The sequence below is a fragment of the Carcharodon carcharias genome, chromosome 31, assembly GCF_017639515.1.
Source record: "Carcharodon carcharias isolate sCarCar2 chromosome 31, sCarCar2.pri, whole genome shotgun sequence".
Lineage (NCBI taxonomy): Eukaryota > Metazoa > Chordata > Chondrichthyes > Lamniformes > Lamnidae > Carcharodon > Carcharodon carcharias.
Genome location: NC_054497.1, coordinates 10,997,718 through 11,017,717, shown reverse-complemented (window position 1 = coordinate 11,017,717; position 20,000 = coordinate 10,997,718). Strand labels below are relative to the sequence as shown.

General features: G+C 52.6%; 1 protein-coding gene across 10 annotated transcripts in view; it reads right to left on the bottom strand.

The window, feature by feature from the left end:
• Nucleotides 1-20,000, bottom strand: part of ppfia3 (PTPRF interacting protein alpha 3) — a 241,101-nt gene that overhangs the window by 120,709 nt on the left and 100,392 nt on the right. For all 10 annotated transcript variants that reach the window (XM_041178004.1, XM_041177994.1, XM_041178001.1 and 7 more), the window contains exon 2: nt 19,700-20,000. This exon is cut by the window's right edge and continues 71 nt beyond it. In XM_041178004.1, the coding sequence (XP_041033938.1) occupies nt 19,700-19,933 (234 nt within the window). In that variant the 5' untranslated portion in view covers nt 19,934-20,000. The remainder of the gene's footprint in view (nt 1-19,699) is intronic.

Sequence of the window (20,000 nt, the reverse complement as noted above, 5' to 3'; positions counted from 1 at the left end):
AAAGCGGGGCAGCATTAAAAGCTGTTGAAAACGTCTGAGAAATGCTCGCTCACCTCAAGAGATTCCAGCCACAAAGAGGTCATGACCTCGACCACCCAGGTGAGAAGGTTAGACCAAGAGGCGGGAATACCTCATGCCCAAAAAAAAAGGAATGCGAAGTATAAATTAAAATCAATTTTATTACTATTTTGAAAAACTGGGCACCCAAAAGGAGCAACACTCTATCTCTCGGTGAGGGGTTAAGTGATGACACACCAGAGAATATCGCCGAGCTATTCACCTTGCTGCTCTGCAATCTCGGTTTCCCCAATTCTGGCACCACTTTCATCGCTCCACCACTGGTGGCCGTGCCTTCTGCTGCCTAGGCCCAAAGTTCTGGAATTGCCTAGTGAAGCCTCTCGGCCTCTCTCCTTAGAGATGCTTGTTTAAGCCTACCTCATTGGCTTTTGGCCACTTGTCTTTAAGTTCCCATTTGGTTCGATCGTGCTTCTGTGAAACAGCTTGGAGATGGTTTACTGTGTTTAAAGGCGTTACATAAATGCAGATTATTGCTGCAGTGCCAATCCTGATCCACCCACTACAGTCGCTGCTCAGATCCCCTCCTGCTGCAGTGAAATCACCCACCAGCCATGTATTATTCATGATATATAATCATTCACGCTCAGAAATATCAGCGTAAATTTAAAAAAAAACACGTTTCCATAGTGATGAGACGATTGCACAGAATTAAAACATCCATCTAAATTCCTCCTTGCTACAGGGATTGACATTCACTTTAAACTCCAGGATTCTGCCTGTTTAAAAAATAAGATGTAAAGAAACAGTCTCGGCCGGTGATGCGCGGCGATGGGCCTCTCCTCCTGCGAGGCCTCCCACTGTCCACTCTCCATCGTCATACACGTTCGGGGAACTCATATTCTAATCACTGCCCGGGGCTCCAGTCGTTTCAAATCGCAGGCAGAACCCAGGGCGATCTTGTCATCTGCCGGACAACACAGCCTGCGAATCTCTTCACAGAATCACACACTGCAGACGAGGCCCTTCGGCCCATCGAGTCTGCGCCGACACATGAGAAACACCTGACCTACCTACCTAATCCCATTTACCAGCACTTGGCCCATAGCCTTGAATGTTATGATGTGCCAAGTGCTCACCCAGGTACTTTTTAAAGGCTGTGGGGCAACCCGCCTCCACCACCCTCCCAGGCAGTGCATTCCAGACTGTCACCACCCTCTGGGTAAAAAAGTTTTTCCTCACATCCCCCCTAAACCTCCTGCCCCTCACCTTGAACTTATGTCCCCTCGTGACTGACCCTTCAACTAAGGGGAGCAGCTGCTCCCTATCCACCCTGTCCATGCCCCTCATAATCTTGTACACCTCGATCAGGTCACCCCTCAGTCTTCTCTGCTCCAACGAAAACAACCCAAGCCTATCCAACCTCTCTTCATAACTTAAATGTTTCATCCCAGGCAACATCCTGGTGAATCTCCTCTGCACCCCCTCCAGTGCAATCACGTCCTTCCTATAAAGTTATAAGTGGGGGATGGGGGTGGAACTAGAGCCAGGACAATGTCAGGAAGCACATCTTCACACAAGTGGGAATATGGAACCTTCCCAAAAGAGTTGTTGAAGCCAGTGTGGGGTGTGTTGTGTGGGGGAATGGAGGTCACCCAAAGATTTCGACACTTGAGATCGACACATTTTTGTTAGTTGAGGGAGAGGGGACTAAGTCGGGTCGATGGAGGTCAGCCATGATCTAACTGGATGGTAGTACAAGATTTAAGATGGAGTTCTTGTAGAACAGAGGGTAGCGTCCCTGCCTTTGAGCCAGGAGCTCTAGGTTCGGAGTCCCACTCCAGGACTTGATGGTCAAGGAAGATGCGTTTGTCACGTGGCCAAACAGGTTGATTATTAACCTGCAAACACACGCCAACGGCAGGCGGCAAGAGTGGGAGAGATTCCTGGTCAGCCTTGCGATGGAAAGAACGTTGGAGCCTCCACCATCACTACCCATAGCTCCAGCTAACAGTGCATGATGCCACCGCCACCCAGACTCCAGGCGAACCGTAACACAGCACCACGAGGCTGAATGGCCTCCCCCTATACCCAGTCCTTAAAAAGGAAACCGAAGAGCTTGTATAACTGGAATGGAATCGGCCACAGACGGAGTTACACAGCTCTGCCTCGTGGTGACTTCATTCCAGAATAAACGAGCGGCACTTTTAACGCTCACTGCCCTCACACAGGGGAGGACACCGAATCAGCTGGCCCTAGCAGGGACTCTGTCTGGTGAACGCCCTTCGCCTTTCACAGGGGCTGGCTTCCTGGCTCGCTTGGCGCAAGCCGCTCACTTTAGACCGAAAATCGGTTCCCGCCTGCCGTACCGAGGGAGCTTGTGGCCGAATGCAGCAACACCACACTCCAGCTCCCACATCAGACACGCAAGTCCCGCTTGATTGCTTTGTACGGTCGTGACCGAGCAGACCTGAGCTGTATTGGTATATACTGGGACAGCTTGTAACTCTTTCAAGTACAAACACATTTCCATCTGTTTCTATTCAGATGAAATTACATTATTTCATAATTTGCCATTGTGAGATTTGAACTCTTGATCTTGGGGTTATAAGACCAGTACCATAACCACTTGGCTATTTAGGCCAAGCCCGAGCAGACCTGAGGTCGCACTGAAACATAAGTAGCAACAACCCAAAAAAAACAAACAAAAAATAAGAAACGATAGGTTCGGAAAGATCGTATTAGTTGAGAACTTTTGGGAAGGATTGTTAATTTATTAAATGTTTGGGGGCGGGGGCGGGGGCGGGGGCAGTAAAACACATTGTGATTCAGGCGCCTTGTGCGGATCCTGACTTTGCACGATCGCTTTAACAAGGTGGATGCGAGTCAGGAGAGCCCTGTATCCGCTTCTCCGGGAATTTCATCTCCTTTCCCGTGTGTCAGCGTCAAAGGGGGACTTTACACCCAGGGGACGGCGTTTCCGGGAGTCAGTGGGAGTGGGGGGGGGGGGGAAGTTTGTGGGGGTGTGGGGGGGGTCGGGTGTGGGGGCGATGGTGTGGGGGTGTGGGGGGAGTTGGGTGTGGGGGGGATGGTGTGGGGGTGTGGGGAGAGTTGGGTGTGGGGGGGATGGTGTGGGGGTGTGGGGGGAGTTGGGTGTGGGGGGGATGGTGTGGGGGTGTGGGGAGAGTTGGGTGTGGGGGGGATGGTGTGGGGGTGTGGGGAGAGTTGGGTGTGGGGGGGATGGTGTGGGGGTGTGGGGAGAGTTGGGTGTGGGGGGGATGGTGTGGGGGTGTGGGGAGAGTTGGGTGTGGGGGGGATGGTGTGGGGGTGTGGGGGAGTTGGGTGTGGGGGGGATGGTGTGGGGGTGTGGGGGAGTTGGGTGTGGGGTGGTGTGGGGGGGATGGTGTGGGGGTGTGGGGGGAGTTGGGTGTGGGGGGGATGGTGTGGGGGTGTGGGGGAGTTGGGTGTGGGGGGGATGGTGTGGGGGTGTGGGGGAGTTGGGTGTGGGGGGGGTGGTGTGGGGGGGATGGTGTGGGGGTGTGGGGGGAGTTGGGTGTGGGGGGGATGGTGTGGGGGTGTGGGGGGAGTTGGGTGTGGGGGGGATGGTGTGGGGGTGTGGGGAGAGTTGGGTGTGGGGGGGATGGTGTGGGGGTGTGGGGAGAGTTGGGTGTGGGGGGGATGGTGTGGGGGTGTGGGGGAGTTGGGTGTGGGGGGGATGGTGTGGGGGTGTGGGGAGAGTTGGGTGTGGGGGGGATGGTGTGGGGGTGTGGGGGGAGTTGGGTGTGGGGGGGATGGTGTGGGGGTGTGGGGGGAGTTGGGTGTGGGGTGGTGTGGGGGGGATGGTGTGGGGGTGTGGGGGGGGGTCAGGTGTGGGGGAGTTGGGTGTGGGGTGGTGTGGGGGGGATGGTGTGGGGGTGTGGGGGGGGGTCGGGTGTGGGTGGAGGGGGGTGAGGGTGGTGTGGGCGGGGGGGGTGGGGGTTGGTGTGGGGGGGTGGAGGTGGTGGGGGTGGAGGTGGTCGGGGGGGTTTGGGGGTGGTGGGGGTGTTGGTGTTGGGGGGGGTGGAGGTAATGGGGAGGATTGGGGGTGGTGGTGGGGTGTTGGGGGTTGGTGTGGGGGGAGTTGGGTGTGGGGTGGTGTGGGGGGGATGGTGTGGGGGTGTGGGGGGAGTTGGGTGTGGGGTGGTGTGGGGGGGATGGTGTGGGGATGTGGGGGGAGTTGGGTGTGGGGGGGATGGTGTGGGGGTGTGGGGGGAGTTGGGTGTGGGGTGGTGTGGGGGGGATGGTGTGGGGGTGTGGGGGGAGTTGGGTGTGGGGGGGATGGTGTGGGGGTGTGGGGGGAGTTGGGTGTGGGGTGGTGTGGGGGGGATGGTGTGGGGGTGTGGGGGGAGTTGGGTGTGGGGTGGTGTGGGGGGGATGGTGTGGGGATGTGGGGGGAGTTGGGTGTGGGGTGGTGTGGGGGGGATGGTGTGGGGGTGTGGGGGGAGTTGGGTGTGGGGGGGTGTGGGGGGGATGGTGTGGGGGTGTGGGGGGAGTTGGGTGTGGGGGGGATGGTGTGGGGGTGTGGGGGGAGTTGGGTGTGGGGTGGTGTGGGGGGGATGGTGTGGGGGTGTGGGGGGAGTTGGGTGTGGGGGGGATGGTGTGGGGGTGTGGGGGGGATGGTGTGGGGGTGTGGGGGAGTTGGGTGTGGGGTGGTGTGGGGGTGTGGGGGGGATGGTGTGGGGGTGTGGGGGGAGTTGGGTGTGGGGGGGATGGTGTGGGGGTGTGTGGGGAGTTGGGTGTGGGGTGGTGTGGGGGGGATGGTGTGGGGGTGTGGGGGGAGTTGGGTGTGGGGGGGATGGTGTGGGGGTGTGGGGGGAGTTGGGTGTGGGGGGGATGGTGTGGGGGGTGTGGGGGGAGTTGGGTGTGGGGTGGTGTGGGGGGGATGGTGTGGGGGTGTGGGGGAGTTGGGTGTGGGGGGGATGGTGTGGGGGTGTGGGGGGAGTTGGGTGTGGGGGGGATGGTGTGGGGGTGTGGGGGGAGTTGGGTGTGGGGTGGTGTGGGGGGGATGGTGTGGGGGTGTGGGGGGAGTTGGGTGTGGGGGGGATGGTGTGGGGGTGTGGGGGGAGTTGGGTGTGGGGTGGTGTGGGGGGGATGGTGTGGGGGTGTGGGGGGAGTTGGGTGTGGGGTGGTGTGGGGGGGATGGTGTGGGGGTGTGGGGGGAGTTGGGTGTGGGGTGGTGTGGGGGGGATGGTGTGGGGGTGTGGGGGGAGTTGGGTGTGGGGTGGTGTGGGGGGGATGGTGTGGGGGTGTGGGGGGAGTTGGGTGTGGGGTGGTGTGGGGGGGATGGTGTGGGGGTGTGGGGGGAGTTGGGTGTGGGGTGGTGTGGGGGGGATGGTGTGGGGGTGTGGGGGGAGTTGGGTGTGGGGGGGATGGTGTGGGGGTGTGGGGGGAGTTGGGTGTGGGGTGGTGTGGGGGGGATGGTGTGGGGGTGTGGGGGAGTTGGGTGTGGGGGGGATGGTGTGGGGGTGTGGGGGGAGTTGGGTGTGGGGGGGATGGTGTGGGGGTGTGGGGGGAGTTGGGTGTGGGGTGGTGTGGGGGGGATGGTGTGGGGGTGTGGGGGGAGTTGGGTGTGGGGGGGATGGTGTGGGGGTGTGGGGGGAGTTGGGTGTGGGGTGGTGTGGGGGGGATGGTGTGGGGGTGTGGGGGGAGTTGGGTGTGGGGTGGTGTGGGGGGGATGGTGTGGGGGTGTGGGGGGAGTTGGGTGTGGGGTGGTGTGGGGGGGATGGTGTGGGGGTGTGGGGGGAGTTGGGTGTGGGGTGGTGTGGGGGGGATGGTGTGGGGGTGTGGGGGGAGTTGGGTGTGGGGTGGTGTGGGGGGGATGGTGTGGGGGTGTGGGGGGAGTTGGGTGTGGGGTGGTGTGGGGGGGGCGGGTGGGGGTTGGTGTGGGGGGGTGGAGGTGGTGGGGGTGGAGGTGGTCGGGGGGGTTTGGGGGTGGTGGGGGTGTTGGTGTTGGGGGGGGTGGAGGTAATGGGGAGGATTGGGGGTGGTGGTGGGGTGTTGGGGGTTGGTGTGGGGGGAGTTGGGTGTGGGGGGGATGGTGTGGGGGTGTGGGGGGAGTTGGGTGTGGGGGGGATGGTGTGGGGGTGTGGGGGGAGTTGGGTGTGGGGGGGATGGTGTGGGGGTGTGGGGGGAGTTGGGTGTGGGGAGGTGTGGGGGGGATGGTGTGGGGGTGTGGGGGGATTTGGGTGTGGGGTGGTGTGGGGGGGTCGGGTGTGAGGGGTCATGTGTGGGGGAGTCGGGTGTGGGTGGGGGGGGGTGAGAGTGGTGTGGGGGTGTGGGTCGGGTGTGGGAGGGGCGGTCGGGTGTGGGGGGTGTGGGTCGGGTGTTGGGGGGTGGGGGGGTTGCAGGGGAGGGGGACTGTCAGCAATGGTGAAGAGTGGCTCTCCCCCGGCCCTTCTCTAGCCTTCACGATCCCTCAATCAGTCACTGAGTGGAGTTGGGTCTTCCTGGGAGCCCTTAAGCAAACACACAACGGGATTTGCCCATCGTGGTCCCTGCACTGGAGAAACCCCCTCCCCACCTGCCATTGGGATAACACCAGGGGCAGCAGGTTGCTTATTAAAGGGGCATCGACGGGTGGTGGGACAGGAAGGCTGTTCAATGGGCCTTCCCGCCGCAGATTTAATTGGGGTGGAGGTGAGAAGGTGGCAGGGTCCCCACTCATCCCTCCCCCCCTGGTTAAATACCCAACCCAAGCCCCACCAGCAAACTGGCCAATGGGGAGCTGACGGGGGAGGGGAGGAGGGTTGGGGGTCGGTGGAAGGGTGGGGCGGTTGTGGTGGTGGGGGTGGGGGGGGAGACAGATCAGATTCTGCTGGCAGCCATGAGCCATTTCCTACATGAGCAAAGTATACAATTATTTTTGGCTGCCTTCAAAAAAAAAACTCACCCATCAGGATTAGGATCCAGTGACGGGAATAGAGGCTGGAGCGTGACACTCGAAACCCAGTGTCAACGGGTACCAATCCTAAAGCAGGCCTCTGTTCCCGGATACAGTCTCACCACAGAACAAAAATCTCCTTTCACTCCTGCAGCTCTCCTGTTGCTTCTAGCTTAGCGGACAATTTAGGAAGAGTTTTGTGCTCTGGGCCCTGTACCCACTTTCTAAAACCCAGGTTCTCGGTCTGCCCGAAACCAATTCACACTCGAGACGCTTGCAGATAGAACAAGTATTTCCCACCTCTCTGGGAGCTGGGTGCGAACCTGGCTCCCGGAGGATGGGGGCCCTATTGTGAGTTGTTATATCGGCCGTGAACAGTAACCAGCCCGATAGTGTCATAACAGCACAGGAAAGGGCCATTCGGCCCATCAACTCCTTTCCAGCTCTCTGACCCAGTCAGTCCCATTCCCGCGCCCTTTCCCTGCAGCCCTGCAAGTTCCTTCAGGTGCCCATCAAATTTCCTTTTGAAGTCACTGGTCGTCTCCACTTCCACCCCCCCCCCCGGTGGGCAGCAAGTTCCTGGTCATTACCACACGCTGTGTAAAAAACACATTCTTCCTCACATTCCCCCCTCCTCCCCCTCATATCTCTTGGCCAAAACCTTAAACTTGTGACTTTTTAAAAATTCTTTCATAGGGTGTGGGTGTCACTGGCTAGGCCCAGCATTTATTGCCCATCCCTAATTGCCCTTCAGAAGGTGGTGGTGAGCCGCCTTCTTGAGCCGCTGCAGTCCATGTGGTGTAGGTACACCCACAGCGCTGTTAGGGCGGGAGCTCCAGGTCTCCTAGTCCTTGTCCCATCAAATAATGGGAACAGCTTTTCCTTTGTCTACCTTTATCTAAACCTGGCATAACCTCGTACGCCTCGATCGAATCTCCCCTCAATCTCCTGTTCTCCAAGGAGAACAGCCCCAGCTTCACCAGTCTAACCTTGTAGCTAAATTCCACGATGCCTGGAACCATTCTGGTAAATCTCCTCTGCAGCCTCGCAAGGACCCTCACATCCTTCCTAAATATTTGAACATGATAGCTCACTCCACTCGCTTTTCGTTACAATCCATACCCACATTTCTCTGCCAACCTTGAACTGACGGCTCTACTCCCCGAATGATTCCAGTGTTGTACTTGGGATTTTATCAACGATCTGTTGGCTGGCCCCGGGATTTCTGAATGGAAACAACGTCCTGGTTACATGGCGATAGCTACGTGGACTTTCACTGGAACCTACAAAGAGATTTCCAGGAAACAGACGAGCCCGGTTCTGCGCAAGAGCAAAGACTTGCATTTACGTAGCACCTTTCGCAAGCTCAGGACCTCCCAAAACGCTCTCCAACCAACCAGGTGCTTTACAAGGTGTGGCAACTGTTGCAGTGTAGGAAACATGGCAGCCAATCTGCACACAGCAAGATCCCACGCACAGCAATACTTGTAAGGGCCGGATCATCTGTGTTTTTACTGATGTTGATGGAGGGATAAATATCAACCAGAACACTGGGGAAAACCCCCCCCTACTTTTCCACCAAATAGTGACCGTGGGGCCTTTCTTGGCCACCTGAAGGGGCAGACGGGGGGGGCCTTGGTTTAACATCTCATCGGAGGAGACGCATCTCCAACAGTGCTGCACCAGGAGTGCTGGCCTGGAGTTTGTGCACATGTCTCTTTTGTGCCCAATCGATGTTCCCTTGCGTCCCTTCCTGCTTCTGCTAATAACGCGGCTCTTCCCTCGATCCTGTAATTGGAAGATTTTTAGTGTCAATGCCCTCACATGTAGGAGGGCTGCATTTTCCAACACGCCCCATGGCACAATTGACATGATCGCTCCAACTTTCATCTTGCCGTCAGCGCACATCATGCAGAGCCAACACCAGATTAAGCCACTCTGAACTGTTGCTATAATCATAGCTCCCAGGCTGGGTGACAATCTGTTCCCAACAGTCATTTCAAATCCACATCAATCCACCCTCTCTGCCACTCATTGGGTGTCAACTGGTGCCAGGGCAAAATTCCATATTGGCACCAGCCATTCTCCATGCACACGTACTCAGCCCACGTCGGCAGGGCTATTCGGCTTTGGAAGATATCACAGCCCACCCTGACTGCCCTCACCCCACCACCCCACCCAGGTCCACATCCCCACATGGAGCAGTGGTACATGCGTCGACCATCCTGGCTTATATTCTCACCTCTTAGCTCAGGAGCAAATAGACTTAATTGTTTTACCCCCCTTATCATGAGATAATGAAACTGATGAGGATTCGAATCTGGCACTCGAAATCTGTAACTTAATCCTGCAGCAGGCAGCCATCCTAGTTCCATGCTGATACTGCAGGTTTTGTGGGGGAGATAGTGGTAGCGTCACGGGGCTAGTGATCCAGAGGCCCAGACTGATGCTCTGGGGACACGGGTTCAATTCCCATTGCAACAGTGGGCGGAATTTAAATTCAATTAATAAATCCGAAAATATAAAGCTAGTCTCGGTAATACTGACGCTCCTTAAACTATAGATTGTTGTAAAAACCCATCTGGTTCACTAATGCCCTTTAGGGAAGGAAATCTGCTGTCCTTACCCGGTCTGGCCTACATGTGACTCCAGACCCACAGGCAATGTGGTTGACTCTTAACCACCCTGTGAAATGGTGTAACAAGCCACTCAGTTCAAGGGCAATTAGGGATGGGCAACAAATGCTGGCCTTCCCAGCGACACTCGCACCCCATGAAAGGGTAAGTAAATTCATCTTCATGTGCAAGATGGTAATTTCGCAGCAGGTCAACAGCACGTTATTGCCAATCATCAACTCGACAATTCCTCTTCCGAGAACGTGGCTCCAAATGAACACAACTGGGCGTCGGCATCCTGCTGCTCAACACAAGGGGATCCAGGGTGCCAGGCAGCCTCGTGTATTGGTCCCCCAGCTGCCAGCTATAATTCGGAAGGCACAACGGTTTCGAAATTGACTGGTGGCAGGGTGAGGGGCCTGGTTCATTCCCAGTGGGGTGGCTGGGTAGCGCTTACTGGAGAGCGAGTGAAACGTGCCACAAGCTGTCAGCAACAGTCAAACAGTGGGAGGGCGTTTTTGGATACAAGTTGAAGCAAGTCAGTCCAATCTTGCACAGATCAATGGCGAGGTTACGCTTGGAAGATTGTGTGCAAACATCCCTTCTCTAAAAAGGGCCAGTGGTGCGACGCTTCTCTGAATGCTGCTTGTTGCAAAGATAATTCTGGGGATTATAGTTCCAATTCCAAGGGGGAAGTATCGCAGAGCTCAGTCTACTTTTTAATTGGAGAACTGATTGAGGTTCTTTACAATGAGTGCTGAGAAACACTGATAATGTTCTTGTGACAGGAAAGTTAACACAAAGCGGTGGTCGGGGCAAACACCGTTATAATTTATTAACCCTTTAAAGACAGAAAGAAAAGCCAGGCTTTTGGGGCAGAATTTTGCCCTGGTCGGGCTGGCGCAGTGGGTGGGCCTGGGAGCGACCGGGAAGCACCCCCATCCCACCCACCACCCCCTCCCCACCATCCCCCCCGTGATCGGACCCCCCGACATCCCACCCACGGAGGAGGTCTCGCCAACAATGCAAAGGCCGCTTGGCCTTTTCACCCGCCAACCAAATGGCTGGACGGGCAGCGAAAAATTGTACTCAATTCGTTGGATTAGGGGCCTGGACAGGCCGCTTAATTGTCAGCGGGCACACTGCCAACGCCCACGCGTGCCCGCCGACTGAAATGCTGCACGGGCGTGTGGGGGGGGGGGGGGGCGGGGGCGATGGTGTCTGGACGCTCGCCCGACGTCGTCACTGGTCATTTTACGCTCAAGCCCGCCAAGCCAAAAATTTTGGCCTTGCATTTGTATAGCACCCTTCATTATCTCAGGGCACCCCAAAGCACTTTACATCCAATAAAATACTTTTACCTTTTCGAGCGTAGTCACTTGCGCAACATAGGACCAATTCGAGCAAAACCAGCTCCTGCAAACCAGCAACGTGATAATTAACAGATCATCGATTTTTGTGATGTTGGTTGAGGGATAAATATCGAGCCAGCCCCCCTACCCCTCCCACCCTAACACAGTGCAATGGGATCTTTTATGTCCACCTGAAGGGGCAGAGAGGGCCTCAATTTGATGTCTCATCCCAAACCGAGAGATCAGGGAATAGATTTCTATAGGCAGTGAACAAACCCAGCAAAAGGAACTTTTGATGGGATTAACCCCACGAGAAAGAGGCAAATGGATAAGTGTTGCAGGTAAAAAAGAGGAAAAGAAACTGCTCGTTTGCCTTTGGAGATCTGGGAGCATTTGTGCAGAATCCTCTCCCCAGTTGACTAAACAGATGGGGTGAAGTCCAAGACATGCTAAGGAAACAGCAGGTTAGACAGGGTCTTTTCTCATTCCATACATACCTACAAATGAAATATACGAGAGTAGTCATTATCAAGGCCAGTATTTATTGCCCATCCCTAGTTGCCCCTTGAGAAGGTATTGGGCCTTCTTGAACTGCTGCGGTTCATGGGGTGAATGTGCTCCCACGGTATAGGTAAGGAGTTCCAGAGCTTTGAACCATTACGCTCTAACCAATCTGCTTTAAGTTAACCCTGAACTGATTCCACAGATGTTATCTCCGTAGATTCAGTGGAACAGGACTTATGCTCCATATTGTTCTCTTCACTGCTACCAACTTTCAGAATTTCCTATGACACACATCCTCATCTTAACTTCCAAAGTACAGCGTCGACTGCCTAAAGAAAACAGGAGAAAATAATCTTCAATTTCTTTCCTAACTAGATATTATGCTTCTCCTCAAGAATGCAACTTTTCACATCAACAGCTCCTGCTGGGAGTCTTTCGAACAGGTATGGCTCTATATTAGGGAAGAAAGGAGCTTTCTTCCAACCCTAACTTGACTTTCTTAATTTTAGAGACATTTTCTGTAGTTTGGCCATCCCTAAATATCCTCCATACATCCACATAATTTGTGGATCCCTGGAAGAGCTGGACGGTGTCCTCTCTTTGTCTCATTTCTCCCCTGTATGGCTGCACTGCGATCATCCTGTGGGGGGGGGGAGTGCTGCACTGTTGGAGGTGCAGCGCTAGAATCTGTCCGCCCTCTCAGGGTAACGTAAAAGATCCCATGGAACTGTTTGGAAAAAGAAAAGGAGGAGCACGGGGGCTCTCCCTGGTTCCCAGGCGAAGATTCCACGCTGAGGTATCAGTAAAATGGATTACGCTTGTCACGCCTCTCCTTTGCAGGTTTGGGTGAAAATCGAGTTTGTCTGCGTAGATATAGGTTTTGCACCTTAAGAATAATGCATTAGCTACAGGGGGACTCTCAGAGATCCTAAGGCCACGTAAAGCATTACCTATAGATTGCAATATGCAATCTATATTACATATAGATGCAATTCGCATTTTCTTCAAGGGTCCGAATTGTCACTGTTGTACTGCAGAGGGTTCAGAGTCATGTGACAATGTTCCTTTGCAAAATGGATGCCCCAAGATTCCAAATATCTTTTCTTTTTTCATTCCTTCATGTGATGTCAGCAAAGCCGGCGTTTATCGCCCATCCCTAATTGCCCTCGAGGTGCTGGTCCTTGGACTGAGTGGCCATTCCAGAGGGGCAGTTAAGAGTCAGCCACATTGCTGTGGGTCTGGAGTCACGTGTAGGCCAGACCGGGTAAGGACAGTAGGTTTCCCTTCCCTCAAATACATTAAATGAATTAGTTGGGCATTTACGACAATCTGGGTCACCGTTACCGATACTAACTTTTTTTTGACTTGATTGCAGGTTTATTTAACTAACAAACTAACTAACTGCCGGGACAGGATTTGAGCTCATATCACTAATCCAGGCTTCAGGATTACTAGTCCAGGGACATATCGTTATAGTCACGGTACCTCTTTTAACCTTACAGGTATAGAAAGTCCAGCTAAAACATTCCTTTGGCACTGGGTTAAAGAGTTTTCCATTTAGCATTAAACAACAACTTTATTTCTAACAAGCGACAGTGTGGACACAAAGTTGGCTGAGTGATGGGAAAGAGAGCCGAGTGGTGAATGGTAGCTTTTCACTCCGGAGCAGTTTATACACGTGCAACTTCACACATACGTGTGGGTACGCGCAGGAATAGCACCCCCCCCACCCCCACTAACCCGCCCCCCCCACCACCACCGAGGCCCAGAGCTGCCTCAAGGAGCTGAAGGTATAAAATAATCAAACATAAAGATTTTTTAAAAATGTCACGAAACATGTCATGAATGAAAAGTTAAAATTTTTTTTAAAAATGTATTTGTATTTGCGGTTGGAAACCTCGCCCGCCCGGTGTGGACGAGGTCTCCGAAAAAGTGCAAAGGCCGCTTGGCCTTTTTGCCTGGCCCTTCAGGTTGAACAGGCAGTGAAAGATTTGTTCCAATTACCTATCTGATGGCCTCGATAGGCCTTTTAGTTGCCGGCGGGCGAACTGCCGAACAACCCGCTGGCCGAAATATCGCACGAGTGCGCGAGAACATCGGCAAGCTCGACAGAGGTCGTCGGGGGTCATTTTACGCTCAGTCGGATAGGCCACCCTCCAACCAAGCTAAAAAAATTCTCCCTTTGGTCTCCAGAATGGAAAATTCCGCCCCGTGTCTTTTTGTTTTCCCACTTTCTTCCAACATTTCTCTTTACCAGGTACAAAAATATTGAAAAAGCCGGGAGGAGGCTGTTTTGCTGACAGTCGAGCATCGTCTAGTCCAACCGGGTAATGAGTCTTTTTGCTTTTGTCCTTGTGCATCACGAGGATGAATGTGTGTTGGCCAACTAATGGCAGGACCGCTGTGGGGGTTGGGGGGGCGGGGGGGGAGTCATGTGATGAAACCTCCATTTCATCACAGTTAGCAGCCCGATTATACACTGGAGTTCTCCAAGGGTCAATACCAGGACCACTGATTTTCTTGATCAACATTAATGACCTACGCTTGGGCGTACAGAGGAAAAATTCCAAAGTTTGCAGCTGACGACAAAACCTGAAAGCATTGTGCACTGTGAGGAGGATAGTGATAGACTTCGAGAGGGCATAGACAGGCTGGTAAAATGGGCCCTCGCGTGGCGAATAAAGTTTAACGCAGAAGTGCTGCATTCTGGCTGGAAGCACGAGGAGGCAACATGAAACAAATCCTAAAGGGGGTGCAGGAGGAGAGAGAGATCTACGAGTACATCTGCACAAATCGTTGAAGGTGACGGGGCAATTTGAGAAAAGGGTTTAAAGAGCTTACAGGATCCTGAGCTTTTTAAACAGGGGCGCAGAGCACAAAGCGAGGAAGTTATGACAAACCTGAATGAAACACTGGTTCAGCCTCAACTAGAGTATTGTGGGCACTGCACTTCACGAAGGATGTAAAGGCTTTAGAGAAAGTGCAGAAAAGATTTAGGAGAATGGTTCCAGAGATGTGGGACTTCAGTTACGTGGAGAAGCTGGGACTGTTCTCCTTAGAGAAAGTTGAGAGGAGATTTGATAGACACATTCTAAATCATGTGGGGTCTGGACAGAGTAGATAGGAAGGAACTGTTCCCATTGTCATGAGGGTCAAAAACCAGAGAACGCCAATTTAAGACGCTTAGCAAAAGAACCAGGAAAATCTTTTTTTTAAAAATGCAGCAAATAATTAGAATCTGAAATAAATTGTCCAAGAAGATGGTGGATACAGATTCAGTCTGGGCTTTCAAAAGGGAATTGGATAAGCATCTGAAGAGAGAAAATTTGCACCTTATAGGGAAAGGGTAGGGACTGGGACAAGCTGAATAGCTCTTACAGAGAGCTGGCACAGACACAATGCATCAAATGACTTCCTTCTGTGCTGCTATGATTCTATAACATGCCCGGCTAACAACTGATGCTTTGTACAACGTGCCACTTATCATACATTTACAAAGTGGGCAACTTTAATGATAAATTCTGATTCTGCTCTTTTTAAAGACTTCTTTCTCTCTCCCTTTTATACATTGTATTATTTACAAGGGGCAAGTTGGATAGCAAGAATAACCAGGAAAGAATACAACCACCAAGATCTAAACTCCACCAACAAAAGAAGCCTCTTCAGAGTCGAGGAGTTCATACATAAAACATAGGATTGAAATAACTAGTTTTGGCATTTAATTAAAATGCCCTTGAGCTATGTTGAGAAGAACACCATTCTTGATAGGGATGTTGATAAGTGTTTCAACACTGAGTAACTTCAACAGGCATCCAATAACCACACAGTTACCTTTTCCAATTTTAAGAAAGAAAGCATTTATATCACTCATTTAGAAACCTCAGGGTTTCCCAAAATGAACTACTTTTGAAGCGCAGTCGGTGTTGGTATTTGGTCAACGTGACACCCAATCTACACATAGCAAGATCCCATAAACAGATGAACAGCCAGTTAATCGGTTAATCCATAAATTTGAACTCATCCAAAAGTCTGCTGCCTTTCTTCAAACTCACACCAAGTCCCCTTCCCTATTACATCTGTGCTCGCTGACCTACAATCAGCTCCCCGTCAAGAAACATCTTAATTTTAATATTCTCCTTCTTGCTTTCCGATCCCTTCATGATGTCACCCCTGCTCATCTCTGTAACCTCCTCCAGCCTCCGAGACCTCAGCACTCCTCCATCTCTGATCTCCCGTGGATTACTTGCTCCATCACCGATGGCTGTGCCTTCAGCTGCTTAGGCCCCAAGCTCAACCTCTCTCTTCTCCTTTAAGACACTCATTAAAATCTACCTCTTTGGCCCCTGGCAGAGTATCTCCTTCTGTGGTCTGGTGTCAAATCATACTTGATAATGCTCCCACAACACATTGAAACGTTTTACTGCACTAAATGCAAGTTGTTGTTTCAGTGATGTTGGCTTAAGAGATAAATATCGGTTTGAACACCTGGAGAAATCCCCTGCTCTTCTTCAAATAATGTAGTGGAACCTTTATGTCTACCTGAACAGGCAGACTTGGCTTAACATCTCATCTCATAGTACTGAACTCAAGGGTCAGTCTCGGAGTGCCACTCGAACCCATGAGTTTCTATCTCTGAGCCTTGCTCACACTTTACTAGCGGACGCCCGTACAACTTAAAATAATGCTCATTCACAAAAATCCAGTGAGGAAATTCTGCTCAGGTTTTGTGACTCCTGCACCGCGATTGGGGGAGATGAGCTGGGGCTGAAACTCAAGACCACACTTGAGGCCAGGCCTCTTGGCCGTGGATACGACAAGACCATTCTCGAGAGATCTGGGCAGTTTATGGGTGCCGCGTCAGGGAACTTGATCGCCCTTGCTTCCGGGGGTCTCCACTAACATGGCCAGCCTGGGGTCAAAAAGAACATGACGGAGTGAGAGGTCAGAGAGAAACCCGGGGTGCGGCTGGCTACTGATGCTGGCTTGGCTGGAAGCCATTCATCAGGACGGTTGCTGCTTTTGACAGGCAGCTTGCGGAAGGTGCTCAGGAGGCGGAGTGGGGGGGGGGGGAAGAAGGGAGAGAGAAAATAAAGGAGAAAGGTTATCTGGGAAAACAAAACTGTAATGTGCTTCCTCTTCTTTTCCCGACCTCCGAGTTTATTGCAAGGCCACACAGTCCCCATGACAATCCAGATGACAACCTGATCAAGATGTCACAGCTAAACAAACACGTACTACCTCACGTTTCCTGTTTCAATATTGCAGAGCCTTACAGCTACCTACATTCAAGACCATCTGCCATTCCCCTTGCCCATCTGCTGAGCTGATCAAAGACTAATCTCTTCAACTTCGCCCCTCTCCCTGCCTCTGTCACCTCCTCTGGCCCCACAGCCCTCCAGGGTTTCTGCACTCCTCCCATTCTGGCCTCTTGTGTGTCTCTAATTTTCATCACTCCAACGTTGTTACTCAACATAACCGTCTTCCCCACTTCCCTCTGCGTCCAGGAACCTACCAATCTCGGTCTTGATATATCTCTGCAGTGGAGAGTTCCAAAACAGGCTCCAGCCTTTGAGTGAAAGAAAACTTCTTTCTGCCTCTGTCCTGAATGGCTAACCCCTTATCTGATACTGTGCCACCCTCCGGGCATCTACCCAGCCCTCCGGGCATCTACCCAGCCAATTCTACATGCTGCAGTGAGTTTCACTTCTCATTTTCATAAACTCCTAGTCCACCCAGTCTTTCCTCACAGGACAATCCCATCATCCTAGGGGTCATTCTAGTGAACCTTGGTTGAGCTTCCTCTAGAGCAGCTGCAGTCTATCCTTCCTTCAGCCACAGTGCTCCTGGACCAGTGTGCACAGTGCTCCTGGACCAGTGTGCACAGTGCTCCTGGACCAGGACATCACTGCCCCGCTACGACACATTGTGTTCCCCATGGCAGGTGTGGTGAGCATTTAAACCTCCCTTTCAGTTCAGCGGGACTGTATATCCCGCTGGGTGGGAGGGGCCATAAAATACTGGCCAAGGTGTTGTCTCAGCAAAGTCTTACATAATGGCAGTAAAACTTCTTGACTCTTAGCCTTTATTGCAACGTGATTATAGTATTACATCCATTTGCTTTGCTAATTGCTTGCTGCACCTGCAGTTTAATTTTTGGCGATTCTTATAAAAAGGAGACACACAGGTCCCTCTAAATGTCATTTCCCAGTCTCTCTCCTTTTAGAAAATGTTCTGCTGTGCTATTTTGCCTTCCTCGGTGAATAACTCCACGTTACATTCAATCTGTAACATTCCTGCCCACTCATATTAACCGGCCTTACCGTTTTGCAGCCTTATTGCATCCTCCACACAGCTTTCTATCGCACCTGACTTAGTAACCTCAGCCCAGCTTGGATACATTACACTCGGTCACCTCATCTGAACAATTGAAATAGACTGTAAATAGCAGAGGGAGTGATCCTCCAGGCACTCCACTGCTTACAGCCTGTCAACCCCATCCTGAAAATGACCGGTTTATTCTAACTCGCTGCTTTCAGTCCATTAACCAATCTTCAGCCCATACTGATACATTACTCCAATTCCTTGAACCCTCTTGTTTGGCAATGTACCAAGTACTTTTTGAAAATCCAGATACACCACATCTACTGGTTCCCCTTATCTAGCCTGCTAGTTAAAACTTTGTCAAACGCTATTTCCCTTCCATTAATCACTGCTGACTCTTCCCAAACATATTATGATTTTTCTATGCTTCTAATATTAGATTCTAGCTTTTTCCCTCGGACTGAGGTCAGGCTAACTTGCCCATCATTCCACTGAGCTGGTATGAGCATTGGTTTCTCTCCCCACTTCTCTCCTGAATAATGGGCTTACAATTTTCTACTTTCCAAACCCCAGGACCATTCTAAAACCTCTGGGGAATTCTGGAAGATCAAAACCAACGATTACACTACTTCTGTGGATACCTCTTAAAACAGAGGAGGTTTACAAGAATGTTGCCAGAGTTAGAAAAGTGTCGCTACGAGGAAAGATCGGATAGGTTGGGGTTATTTTCCCTGAAACAAAGAAGGCTGAGAGGTGACTTGATTGAGGTGTACAAAATTATGAGGGGAATAGGTAGAGTGGACAGGATAAAATTGTTTCCTTTGGTGGAGAATTCTAAAACCAGGGGACACAGATTCAAGATAAGTGGCAGAAGGTGTAGGGGGGACATGAGTAAGAACTTTTTTACACAGAGGGTAGTGGGTATCTGGAATTCGCTGCCCAAGTTGGTGGTAGAGGCAGAAACTCTAAACTCTTTTAAAAAGTACCTGGATCTGCACCTTAAGTGCTGTAAGCTGCAGGGCTATGGGCCGGGTGCAGGAAGGTGGGATTAGAAAGGGCACCTGGGTGTCCTCGGGCTGGCATGGACAAGATGGGCTGAATGGCCTCCTTCTGTGCTGTAACTTTTCTATGGTTCTACGCTTCTAACACTAGGATGTAGACCATCAGCTCCAGGGATTTGCCAACTTTTACTCCCATCAGTTTATCCAGTTATTACAATTGCTTTAAGTCCCGCACTCTCACTCGGCCATTGATTTTCAACCAGGGATCCCCAGAGCCTAAAGGCCCCACTAAAATCCGGAACGGGTTCCAAGTAGTTTTCAGGTCGTCTGAAAATTGTACCAAATTTTTCAAGATACATTGTTCTTACATATAGCGAAAAATAATCATTAAAAATGTTTGCATTTTCATTCAGTTGTTCAATAGTGATTCACTTCAGACCCTTGGCCCCCACCCCACTATTTTCAGGGAGTTTTCTCTTGTCTTCTATCACGATAACAGATACAGAGGGCTGGATTTCCCTGGAGTTGGGGAGGCTCCAGACCTTTAAAAATGACGGCCAGGGTCTGATTCCAGGATTCCCGGTGTCCCGGCTTCCACCCCCGGCGGGATAAGGCTGGTACGGGCTGGGGAGGGCCCGCAGTCTGCACCCCCGCCCCCGGCCTGACAGGCTCCACCGAGAGGGTAAACATCTCCTAGGCCCTCCAGGATTGTCGGGGAGTCGGGCCGGTCTTTGCAAGGGCTTGTGGTTCCGTGGAGCCCATCGGGAGGTGGCTGTGTACCATAGTCTGGATGGGGGAGCCTATTGAGAGGTTCGGAAGGTCTTACCCATGACCCCCCTTTGCCAACCTATGCCCCCTCCACCCATCCCTCCCCCCACCACCCTTCCCCCACCCCCCCGCCCTTCCCCCCCCCCCCCCCCCCCCCCCCCCCCCCCCCATACCCTCAAGACGTGAAGGGGGAGGTTCTCATACCTGCGGCAAGGCGATGCTGAGCTGTCGCTGCAGGGACTCTTTCTCGTGTCCGAGCTCCCGAAGGCGCAGCTGGGCACCGGCCAGAGTCTCCTGGGTCTCGTGCAGGCTCTCTAACAGCCGTTCGCGCTCGTTCAGCATGTTGACCATGAGCTGCTCGAAGTTGGCGTCGTCCGAACCGTACTGGGAGCCCCGTCGGTTATCCTCGTTAATGGTCGGCATCACTTCGCACATCATCTTGTCCCCGTTATACCATTGGAAACCTCGAGAGATGTGGTGGCAGCCGGCGGCAGTGAGGGGAGAG